Source organism: Sprattus sprattus (genome assembly GCF_963457725.1).
Source record: "Sprattus sprattus genome assembly, chromosome: 18".
Lineage (NCBI taxonomy): Eukaryota > Metazoa > Chordata > Actinopteri > Clupeiformes > Clupeidae > Sprattus > Sprattus sprattus.
Genome location: NC_137916.1, coordinates 29,734,597 through 29,747,096, shown reverse-complemented (window position 1 = coordinate 29,747,096; position 12,500 = coordinate 29,734,597). Strand labels below are relative to the sequence as shown.

At 45.0% G+C, this 12,500-nt stretch overlaps 1 protein-coding gene across 1 annotated transcript in view; it reads left to right on the top strand.

Annotated features, from left to right (window-relative positions):
• The window catches only part of stat3 (signal transducer and activator of transcription 3 (acute-phase response factor)), a 31,595-nt gene that overhangs the window by 14,464 nt on the left and 4,631 nt on the right, over positions 1 to 12,500 (top strand). The window contains exons 8-22 of the mRNA XM_080856066.1: positions 259 to 417; positions 663 to 755; positions 845 to 904; positions 1,009 to 1,032; positions 2,449 to 2,542; positions 2,878 to 2,925; positions 3,027 to 3,110; positions 4,032 to 4,130; positions 6,027 to 6,162; positions 6,484 to 6,536; positions 6,720 to 6,814; positions 7,519 to 7,658; positions 8,348 to 8,563; positions 10,585 to 10,627; positions 11,508 to 11,567. Of these exons, the coding sequence (XP_080712192.1) occupies positions 259 to 417; positions 663 to 755; positions 845 to 904; positions 1,009 to 1,032; positions 2,449 to 2,542; positions 2,878 to 2,925; positions 3,027 to 3,110; positions 4,032 to 4,130; positions 6,027 to 6,162; positions 6,484 to 6,536; positions 6,720 to 6,814; positions 7,519 to 7,658; positions 8,348 to 8,563; positions 10,585 to 10,627; positions 11,508 to 11,567 (1,404 nt within the window). The remainder of the gene's footprint in view (positions 1 to 258; positions 418 to 662; positions 756 to 844; positions 905 to 1,008; positions 1,033 to 2,448; positions 2,543 to 2,877; positions 2,926 to 3,026; positions 3,111 to 4,031; positions 4,131 to 6,026; positions 6,163 to 6,483; positions 6,537 to 6,719; positions 6,815 to 7,518; positions 7,659 to 8,347; positions 8,564 to 10,584; positions 10,628 to 11,507; positions 11,568 to 12,500) is intronic.

Sequence of the window (12,500 nt, the reverse complement as noted above, 5' to 3'; positions counted from 1 at the left end):
TCTTTCTCTCTCTCCCTCTCACTCTTCCTCTCTACTTCTCTATCTCTCCCTCTCTCTCTCCCCCTCTTTTTCTCTCACACTTTCTCCTTCTCTCTCTCTCTCCTTCTCTCTCTCCCTCTCTATTTCTTTCTTTCTTTCTCTCTCTCCTTCTCTCTCTCTCCTTCTCTCTCTCCCTCTCTCTTTCTCTCTCTCTCTTTCTCTCTCTCTCTCTCTCCCTCTCTCTCCTCTCTCCTCTCTCCCTCTCTCTCTCTCTCTCAGGTTCACGTCTCTGGCTGAGTCTCAGCTTCAGATCAGGCAGCAGATCCGTAAGCTGGAGGAGCTGCAGCAGAAGGTGTCTTACAAAGGAGACCCCATCATCCAGCACCGCCCTGCTCTGGAGGAGAAGATCGTCGACCTCTTCAGGAACCTCATGAAGAGGTCAACAACACACACACACACACTCACACACTCACACTAACTCTGCTATGCACACAGAAAGTCACACTAAACCAATTGAAAACCATAAAATGCTTACTGTGTGTGTGTGTGTGTGTGTGTGTGTGTGTGTGTGTGTGTGTGTGTGTGTGTGTGTGTGTGTGTGTGTGTGTGTGTGTGTGTGTGTGTGTGTGTGTGTGTGTGTGTGTGTGTGTGTGTGTGTGTGTGTGTGTGTGTGTGTTGTGCAGTGCGTTTGTGGTTGAGAGGCAGCCCTGCATGCCTATGCACCCCGACAGACCACTGGTCATCAAAACAGGCGTCCAGTTCACCAACAAAGTCAGGTAAGAAAAAACCACACACAAACACACCACACACACACCACACACACCACACACACACAGTTTTCTGATTTTGGGAAGCTCTCTTTCAGATTACTGGTAAAATTCCCTGAGCTCAACTACCAGCTGAAAATCAAAGTCTGCATTGACAAGTGAGTTCAGACAGAATGCCTGTCAAGGCCATGTTGCTTTTAAATGATTTTGTCATCGTTAGGGACCTGCAGATAACAACGTTGTGCTTTTTGTTCTTTTGCAGGGAATCAGGAGATGCCATTCGAGGGTGAGTCTATTACTGTGTACGACACGTGCTGTGTTATGTAAAAGAAAACCACATCCTGAGTTGAGCAATCCTTTTCGGCCCCGTGACTGTGGCTAAATCAAAAAAAAAAGGCTCTGGTATATTTCGCAAAAGATTGTGGTGCGTTAAGAATTGCAGAGGTTACTCCAACTGCATCCTTGAAAATGATCTGAACGAAGAACCCGGTCCTTGGTAGAATTTGAAGGATCCTAGACATTGGAACGATGGATCCGTCAAGGATCCTTCCTTGACTTTAGAAGCCCTGTGTCTTAATCACAGCATCAGGCTCTTGCCCCTGTCGTTACTCACTCCTCCTCCCAGGGTTCCCATTCCAAAATCTTGGAATTTTTAAAAAATCCCCTTTTACAGACGTGGAAAAGTCATGAAATTCATTGAGTTTTGTAAAAAAAAAAAAAGTCATGAAATGTGATTCTTGTCATAATGTAGGTGTAATGAAATGAACTGTGTCCTCGTTCTCTTCCATGACTCTCTCGCCCTCCCTGTACTCTCTTCCTGCTTGCATTAGCAATGCACTTATTGTGCAAGAGCAGAGCCCTACTTGGACCTGATCTGTGCTCTCTGACCACACGTCTCCACTGCACAGATCATCAACAACACACACACACACACACACACACACACACACACACACGTCTCCACTGCACAGATCAGCTAAAGTGGTCTCCAGATAACGCCGAGGACAGGGGCAAATGCTTTTTTTTTTTAAAGATTTGTTATTAGGCTTTTATGTCTTTAATGGATAGATTAGTTAAGAGTGGGACAGGAAATGAGAGGGAGAAGAGGTGGGGAGTGGACTGGAGAAATGACATCGGGCCGGAGTCGAACCCGTGTCCTCCATGGGCATCAAGCCCGAATGTGGTTGGGGCTACTGGTTGCGCCACAGTGCCTGCCAATGCTTTCCATGAGGACAAGCTGATGGTTTTGTGTTATGTGTGTGTGTCAGTACAGGGTGTGTTCCTCTGTCCAACAGGCTTCAAATGTGGCGTGGTCCCTTTTGTGTGATGCACTAGAGAGGGAATCTGTGTGTGTGTGTGTGTGTGTGTGTGTGTGTGTGTGTGTGTGTGTGAGTGAGTGTGTCTCTCCCTCTCTCAATGCCTTATTTCTATGCTTCAAGCTAAGAGCAATAAAACCTGGTGTAACAATAAATACTACTTTTTTTTTTTTAAATTGAAAAATGACATAGAAAGAAAAAGAAGTGCGGGACTGTCTCTGCTTAAGTGCAAGTTAAGCCAAGGTGCCAGTTAGGTAGGGGGGTGCTCTCTGAAGAGTTGGGTCTTCAAGAGCTTCTTGAAGGTAGAGAGGGACGCCCCTGCTCTGGTAGTGCTAGGCAGGTCGTTCCACCAACTTCATTTCTGTGCTTCTGTGCTTCACTTCCAGGTCGCGTAAGTTCAACATCCTGGGCACCAACACCAAGGTGATGAACATGGAGGAGTCCAACAACGGCAGCCTCTCAGCGGAGTTCAAACACCTGGTGAGTGGGAGATGTAGTCCTAGAGAGGCCCATTGCCTTATGGGAGTAGTAGTTTTACCAACAATGGCAACCTCTCAGCAGAGTTCAAGCACCTTGTGAGTGGGAGATGTAGTCCTAGAGAGAGTTCAAACACCTGGTGAGTGGGAGATGGGCAACGTGCGTAGTGGGAGTTGTAGTCCTAGAGAGGGAGTTACCAAGCTAATAAGCAAGCCTGGCCCAGAACGTTCTCTCGGAATTTCATTACTCATTCCTCCACAGACATGTTCAGCGATGCCTTATGGGAATAGTAGTTTTAACAATTTGTCTCTCTCTCTCTCTCTCTCGCTCTCTCTCAGACTCTTCGAGAGCAGAGGTGTGGTAATGGAGGGAGGACCAACAGTGACGTGAGTGTGACCGTTCATGATGCTCTCCTCCTTCTACTGATGAGTTTATGATATCAAGATGACCTCTATCTGACCTCTCCTCCTCCTTGTTTCACGTGCAGGCCTCTCTCATCGTCACAGAGGAGCTTCATCTGATCACCTTTGAGACGGAAGTCTACCACCAAGGACTCAAGATCGACTTGGAGGTCGGTCGTCACTAAACGCACAAACACCAATTTCCTACATAAACACGACCACTAACCCCAATAAGATATTCCCCACACATTCTCTGACAATGTGTCCTCTGTCAAACACACACCGACGCACACACACACCGACACACTGACACACACTGACACACACTTACACATAAGAAGCTCCCTGCCTTTTCATAAATAGCCTGTGTGCCTGGACCAGGATATTACATCTGAACGTCTGCCTAAGGGGTACTTCATGTACCGTAATTAATGCTCTCCATGTAGTCCTGCCGTGCTGCTCAAGACTAGCTTCAGCGCTAATGTGAAGCGCTCAAGACTAGCTTCAGCGCTAATGTGAGCTAATGAGAAGCGCTGAAGAACATGGAGTCAGCCTCAGTGAGCTCTCTCCACTGAGCACACGCGCTGCCCATTAAGCTACGCTAACCTACTGATGATCCATTAGGCCAGAGCGAGCCTGCTGATTGGCTTTCGCCTCAGAATGCCAATGAGGTCATAATGGGAGCTTATTGCCATGGGTACCCACTGAGCACATCCTGTCTCCTGTATCGCTAGGCAACTAGGCAATCATTACTGCAATTTCCCAACTAGTAACTGCACTGTATGTTAACTGCAGTGTGTTTTATAGAATTTCACAAAACAGACCCATGTATTGACCTTATCTGTGTGTTTCAATGTTATGTCATTGTGTCACGTAAAACAACATGTTATGCGGTTGCGCGGTGCGAGCACTACTAGCTATTTAAAAGTTGTTGCCAATTCTGAAGGTAAATATGCCACGACTAACAATGAAACAATGAACGTTTTTCTGCACAGGAAAGCTCCACCCTATGAAGTGCTTGTTATGGTCTCATTAAAGACACTTTCTCAAAGGTAATTAGAGCTTTCTTAACGATCATGTGTTCCCCATAGACTCATTCTCTGCCGGTGGTGGTCATCAGTAACATCTGCCAGATGCCAAACGCCTGGGCGTCCATCCTGTGGTACAACATGCTGACCAACCACCCAAAGGTGAGTAGGAGCACACACACACACACACACACACACACACACGCACAGACACACACACAGAGACACAGACATACACAGACGCACACGCACACACACTCAGATACACACACACAGAGACACGCACATACACACACACACACACACACACACACATACACACAGACACGCACACGCAAAGATAAATAATGAGTGACCCAGATCACATCAGTTTCACCAAAGATCTCAGGGTGTTGCCCTTGTTCTTTGTTCTGCAAACACACCCATACGATCTTTAAACACTAAGCACACACACACATGCTGTTAGACCAGGGGTGGGCAATTATTTTTCCCAGGGGGCCAAATGAGCAACTGAAAATATTTTGGAGGGCCGGGCCAAAATGCCGAACTCAATTATGCATAATAAGAGTAAGAGTGTATGTTATTATTTGGCAATTCAAATGTGATGTTAGCTTTCAAAAATATAATTTATTCAAATTGAATTTCCAAAATGATAAACAAAATGTGTAACATTTGACTAATTTTCATTCACATTAATAACAAAGGGCATTTTGAGTTTCATATACTATTGAAACAAGGATTTTCTTAGCTTTCTAAAGACATCACATCATCTTTGTAGCCAAAATAAACAAGACAACAAGTCACTGATCTGTGTAACTGTGTAAAGAAAATTGTCCCAGTTTTGTTGCCTTTTTGACTTTATATGCCTACATCAGTGGTCCCCAAACTTTTTAGGCCTAAGACCACCAACCTTTGCCTTGGTGAAGGCAAGATCTACCTATTGAGGCGTTGAGTAAAAAAGACTGTCCAGACTCCAAACTGTACTTACAGCTTATCTTTGTATTAGGCCTTGTTGTAATTGAATTAAATCAAACACTTTGGTCCAGCTTTCAAATTGATGTGTCCAAGAACACATTTAACCAGGGGTTCTCAATTATATCAATTATCAATCCATCTCAAACTATAATTTTTCTAAATTATTTCCACAGCCCATATAGAACCACAGACAGCAATTATTTTATTAGTTTAACGCTGAAACTATGTGTCAGATTTCATCTTCATATCCAATTTGAAATCTCTGTCTGTCTGCAATACCGCTTGCGGCCACTACGCAACTTCGGCGCTCTCAAACTTGCCATGCATACACATTAATAGAAAGCTCACGCAGCATCTACCGTTTGGGCAAACCAACAGGTGTTTTTCGCCTGGAAGTCTCTAGATATCTGGCACCTTATTCAATTTCAAGTTCAATTTCAACACTTCAGCTGTGTTCAGAGATATTTTCTGACTATGGTATTCCGAAGTCCTTAAGAAAACAGTTTGAAAATGAAAATGATTTTTTTGTAAAAAAAAAAAAAAAAAAAAAAATTAGACTTATCATGTAATCTTTCGCGGGCCGGTCAGAATCACCCGGAGGGCCGTATTTGGCCCGCGGGCCGTACAATGCCCAGGTATGTGTTAGACAGACAGACGGACAGACTAACGTACTGCTTCCTCTCTAACTTCACCCTCACTGCCCCTCCTCTCCGTCCGTTCCACCCTGTCTGTCCATCATCTCTCAGTCCGTCCCCCCTGTCTGTCCATCTCTCCGTCCGTCCCCCCTGTCTGTCCCCCTCCTCTCCGTCTGTCCCCCCTGTCTGTCCCCCCTGTCTGTCCCCCTCCTCTCCGTCTGTCCCCCCTGTCTGTCCCCCCTGTCTGTCCATCATCTCTCCGTCTCTCCTCCAATTTATGATATTTATTAATCTATTTATTAATTTTTATTTATTATTATTTATTTTAGGATAAAATTGTTATTTATTATTATTTAGCTGTGGAAGAAGTCTGTTGCTGCCTCTTCTGCCTCGTTGTCTTTGTGGCAATGACAATAAAGTACTTTGAACTTTGAACTTTACTTTCCAGAACGTGAACTTCTTCACCAAGCCCCCGGTGGGCACGTGGGACCAGGTGGCCGAGGTCCTGAGCTGGCAGTTCTCCTCCACCACCAAGAGAGGCCTGACCATCGAGCAGCTCACCACACTCGCAGAGAAGCTGCTAGGTGTGTGTGTCGTGTGTGTGTGTGTGTGTGTGTGTGTGTCTGTGTCTGTGTCTGTGTGTCTGTCTGTGTGTCTGTGTGTATGTGTGTGTCTCTGTTTCTGTGTGTGTGTCTGTGTGTCTGTGTGTCTGTGTGTATGTGTGTGTCTCTGTTTCTGTTTCTGTGTGTGTGTGTCAGTGTCTTAGTCTTTGTCTTTGTCTTTGACTCTGCCTCTGTGTGTCTGTGTCTGTGTCTTGTTTATATAGGAAAGCACCACAAAATACAGCTTTTTAATAACAGTACCCCCCTTCCCCCTCTCTCTCTCCCTGGTCCTCCTCTCGTCAGGTCCGTGTGTGAATTACTCCGGATGTCAGATCACCTGGGCCAAGTTTTGCAAGGTGCGTCTCCATGGCAACCCCGCCTCTTCTATTTCTGTTTCCCCTCAACCATGCAGTGTTTTGTTCTGTTCTGTTCTGTTCTACGGCCACTGCGCCGCTCTGAGAGCACGTCCGGCGCCGGAGGAACCTTCTAGATGTCTCTGCTGATTGTGTTCGCTTCCTGTGGTTTATTGGGTGTTTCAGGAGAACATGGCAGGGAAAGGCTTCTCCTTCTGGGTGTGGCTGGACAACATCATCGACCTGGTCAAGAAGTACATCCTGGCACTCTGGAACGAGGGGTGAGAGATCACTGTGGTGTATACAGCCCACAGTACACATGCAGTTATAACTACATGACTCAGTACATTATCATATAAATACTATCTATCTATCTATGTACAGTTCACAGTACACATGCAGTTATAACTACATGACTCAGTACATTACCATATAAATACTATCTATCTATCTATGTACAGCTCACAGTACACATGCAGTTATTACTACATGACTCAGTACATTACCATATATGTCTCTCTATATTTAACTTATACGTTCATGATGGCAGACTCCCATCTATTGATGTATGCAATGACTCATGTGAAAGATATGGGATCTGAGTCAATCATTATTTTTCTGTGTGTGTGTGTATGTGCGTGTGTGTGCCTGTATGTGTGCCTGTGTGTGTGTGCGTGCGTGTGCCTGTGTGTGTGTGTGTGTGTGCGTACGTGCGTGTGCCTGTGTGTGTGTGTGTGTGCGCGTGTGTGTGCGCGTGTGTGTGTGTGTGTGTGTGTGTGTGTATGTGCGTGTGTGTGCCTGTATGTGTGCCTGTGTGTGTGTGCGTGCGTGTGCCTGTGTGCCTGTGTGTGTGTGTGTGTGTGTGCGTACGTGCGTGTGCCTGTGTGTGTGTGTGCGCGTGTGTGTGCGCGTGTGTGTGTGTGTGTGTGTGTGTGTGTGTGTGTGTATCTGTGTGTGTCTGTGCCTGTGTGTGTGCATGTGTCAGGTACATCATAGGTTTCGTCAGTAAGGAGCGAGAGAGGGCCATCCTGAGCCCAAAGCCTCCCGGTACCTTCCTGCTGCGCTTCAGCGAGAGTAGCAAGGAGGGAGGCATCACCTTTACCTGGGTGGAGAAGGACATCAGTGGTGAGTGTTTGTCTGTGTTTGTGTGTGTGTGTGTGTGTGTGTGTGTGTGTGTACATATGTGTGTGTGATTTGGACAGAGAGAGCTGGAGTTGGGGAGTAAAGTTATCATCTATGAATATTTATGTCATCTATGTATTTATGTCATCTATGAATATTTATGTATGCATGTGTGTAGGGCAGAGTAAGTGGTAGCGCTGGACAGTTGGATAATTGATATTTATGAACATGTGTGTTTTGTGTGTTTATGTGTGTGTTTATGTGTGTGTCTTGCTGCAGGTAAGACTCAGATCCAGTCTGTGGATAATTGATATTTATGAACTTGTGTGTTTGTGTGTTTATGTGTGTGTTTTGATGCAGGTAAGACTCAGATCCAGTCTGTGGATAATAGATATTTATGAACATGTGTGTGTTTGTGTGTTTATGTGTGTGTTTTGATGCAGGTAAGACTCAGATCCAGTCTGTGGATAATAGATATTTATGAACATGTGTGTGTTTGTGTGTTTATGTGTGTGTTTTGATGCAGGTAAGACTCAGATCCAGTCTGTGGATAATAGATATTTATGAACATGTGTGTGTTTGTGTGTTTATGTGTGTGTTTTGATGCAGGTAAGACTCAGATCCAGTCTGTGGATAATAGATATTTATGAACATGTGTGTGTTTGTGTGTTTATGTGTGTGTTTTGATGCAGGTAAGACTCAGATCCAGTCTGTGGAGCCGTACACTAAGCAGCAGCTCAACAGCATGTCGTTCGCCGAGATCATCATGGGCTACAAGATCATGGATGCCACCAACATCCTGGTGTCACCGTTGGTCTACCTGTTCCCAGACATCCCTAAAGAAGAGGCCTTTGGCAAATACTGCCGGCCGGAGGCCCAACCCGAGCAAGAGCTGACTGATGGATGCAGTAAGTGTCTGAGAGAGAAGGAGGGATCATTTTAGTTAAACATTTGGAAAAGGTGTTCGATTCCTTGTGCGGCCGGACCTCAGACCGTCACATGCAAGTACTGGTACCCAACAACGTGACACTTCATACCGTGCAACCACGGTGCACTACAACCATCATGACGATACTGAACATTTACAACAAAGATGACTTGTTTCGTTGAATTAAGCCCACAAAGCCCCCCCCCCCCCCTCTTTGACAACTCAGTCAAAGAATTTTGTACAAGGTTTTATTCTTTTCCACTGATGCAAATGAAGGGAGAAAAGAAAGGTTTCTCATGAAGACTCACACACATCTCTACCTAAACAAGGAAACAGTCGTAGTCTATGTATCCCACTAGGCTGACACGAGAGGAGGTGAATCAGTGAGGCCAGCCTTACACACATATGATACGTGACGAGTCACTGAGACCGAGCGCTCACCATGCTACGCTAGTTACTGTGTCCTTAACGCTGAGTATTTGGAACAGAATGCAAAGAGAACCAGTGGAACTCTGGAACTCTGACCTGGCTGGAACTTTAGGAACACAAAGTACAGCTACCTCCTGTCAGCTAGACATGGAGGACACAGACAACCTTTCCTTCTTGAAGCTACTTCTGAGAATGAGACACACATGATTAGGATGCAAAAGAATATATTACAAGCACATTAATATCATGTATAAAACAATAATGTGATGTACATAAAAATAACAATTCTGATTCATAACTCTCTCTGCGCCCACTCTCAGAATACAACATGTCTGGTCCGACACACACACACACACACAACATGTCTGGTCCCATAGCCGTTCACAACAATTCACCCTGGAAACTTTTTTTTTTTTTTCTCATTACCTCCGCCAAGGAGGTTATGTTTTCGCCCCTGTATGTTTGTTTGTCTGTTTGTCAGCATGATTACGCAGAAACGCATGGACCGATTTCCATCAAACTTTGTGGGGAGATTGGGTAATATAATGGCAATAATTGATTATATTTTCAGATGTCAGGGTCAAAGGTCAAGGTCAGAAGGCGGAGGTTTGCATTCTCTGAATGCTCCCATTCTTGTTTATTCATTTCATCATTGTTTATTCAGGGAGAATTGACTGAGCACAGGGCTCTTTTGCAGCAATGCCCTGACTGAGGCTACAGAATACAGAAGAACAATAAATAAACAAACCATAACAAAACAAAACAGACAAAATAAATAAACAAAACACATTAAAAAAAACTCAGAAATTAAGTATAATTTTTTTTTACATAACTTGAAGTTGCCTTCTGACATCAGCCAGCAATCTCCATCTCCAGTGCTTGCCCCCCTCACGAAATAATAAATTATACCGACCCTGTCATTAAGTTTTTGCCTCAACTCGTTTAATCTCAAACAAACACGCCAACGATTTTAAAACCTGATGAAGCTAGTTTTACATCCAGAGGGAATATGTTTTATAGAGCCATCACCCATTCACAACATAACATGACTCTTCAGTCTTCACCCACCCACTCCGAGGTTTCTTGCAGAGTTGGGAGGACCTCATAAGTGGCTCCAACAGTTGCGATCAGCATCCATAGCCCCCGACTCTCTTCAGCTGATCTTCCTCTTCCTCTTCTCAACACCGTGCCAGTCCATCCATTAGCCTCCGCTGCTGTTCGTCCAGAGAGAGAACGAGAGAAAGAAAGACACACAACCACTACTAAACAAGTGGATACACAGTCTTTTTTTAGTGGGATAAAGTCTGTCGTAGAGCTGTGTGTCAACACGTGTTATTTTAGGCCTTTTGAAGTTGAATACAGGGAAACTGTTTGATTGGCCTGGGGGGAGTCATGGTGAAATAAAGAGAGAACACAACAAGAGGGCGATTGTGTAATTTGATGCTACGGGGAGACAGTCAGTTCTGAATAGACTGTAAATACAGTCATTTCCTGCTTAAGTGGGCGATTGGTGTTCATGTCAGCATGATCTTTCTAATTGCTGTTTTTTCTTTTCTTCCTTCCTCTTCACAGCCATTCAGCCTTACCTCAAAACCAAGTTCATCTGCGTTACCCCGTAAGTATGCTATTATGGTGTGTGTGTGTGTGCGTGTGTGCGTGTGTGTGTGTGTGCGTGTGTGCGTGTGTAGGGGGTGAATTGCATCTCTCTGCTCCTCTCTGCTATTACGCCACCTTTTTTCTGCCAAAGCTTTGCAGACATGTACATACAGTACATCCGTGTGTTTTTACAGTTGCGGTTCTTAAGAGTCTTGAAGAGTTAGTGATGGAGAGTACAGTATAGCGTCTTAATGCTTTAAGGCCCCTGCCTAGCCTCATAACATACTCGTGATGAGCCCAAGCTCCATTTCTGTTCACAAGCTTACATGAAGAAGTGGTGAAGGGGAAAAAAGCCACAGAAATAGACAAGGGAAAGGGAAAGTGATTGATGCAACAGTTTTTTGAGCAAGGTTGCGCTGCGTGTTAGCAAACCAAGATTGTTGTGGCCTGAAAAAGAGGATATGAGGAGAAACTCTACTTAAGTAAGGGTCCTTTTAGCCCTGCTGAGCACGGAAATGGAAATGTCCAAAACATTTTTTTTTTTTTTTAAATCTCTATAATTACCACATTTTTCAACAAAAATAAAACAGTTCAGTTGAGCCCAGGACAGTGAAGCTTAAGACGATGTCTCACTCTACATAAAAAGTATGATGTGTTATAATAAGTGTTGTGTGTGTGTGTGTGTGGGGTACATATATGTATGTACACACCAATGTCGCTGAGGTGACTGTATAGAGTGCAGGTATGCTTGTGTGGATGCGCACAAGTGTGTGTGTGTGTGTGTGTGTATGTGTGTGTAAGGTGGGTGTAGTATGGGTGTACGTTTGTGTGTGTGTGTGTGTGTGTGTGTGTGTGCGTGTGTGTGTGCGGCAGGCTGTAAAACTCACCTCTCTCCATAGGTGTCCCTCCGTCTTCATGGACTTTCCGGACAGTGAGCTTCTAGGAAACGGCTTCTCTGGGTAGGCATAGGGGCAACCATGGCATGTAGGGTGTGTGTGTGTGTGTGTGTGTGTGTGTGTGTGTGAGTGAGTGGCATAGGGGCAACCATGGCATGTAGGGCGGGTGTGTGACTGTGCTAGAGAGAGAGAGAGAGACATGTCTGTCCCTTAACATCCTCTGGGCTCATGTAGTGCAGTGTCATTCTATCGTTGTTGTTATTGTTTGTTTCTTCTTCTTTTTTAATCCTACACTTTTTGTCTTGATGTCGTTCAACGCTAACCCACTGGAGCCATCTGCCTTTCCTTCAGTAGAAGTCCACTACCACTAGTTTCACTCATCAACCACTCTCACTCACACTCCAAACACTACCACTAGTTTCACTCATCAACCACTCTACGCTCACACTCCAAACACTACCACTAGTTTCACTCATCAACCACTCTCCGCCCAAACACGTTACGTAAACACACATTCAGTCAGAGGGGTTTGAAACCGTAACCGTGTCCCATCTGGCGGTGGGTATTAATAGCTTAATGGGTGGTGAACGTACTCTTTTTCAGGGGCGCTGGTGCTTGCTCTGTGCTGGATCTGTCATCCTGTTGTCGCGCTGATAAAACCTCTTAGGCTACATCTACTACTATCTTTTTTTTCATTAGAAGCAGGTACTCGCTGTCAGTTGAACCTGTTGTCATAGCGATGGGGCTGACACGCTGTCAGTTGAACCTGTTGTCATAGCGATGGGGCTGACACGCTGTCAGTTGAACCTGTTGTCATAGCGATGGGGCTGAAATAGGTGGCCAACGCTGTTCCATTAGAGAGAGCACCGTGAAGCCATAGGGGTGAACATAGCTGTTAGGGGTGGGAATCTCTTGGCACCTCAAGATTCGATTTGATTCCGATTCAGAGGTCAGCGATTCGATTCTATACCGATTATTGATTATAAACCGATTATC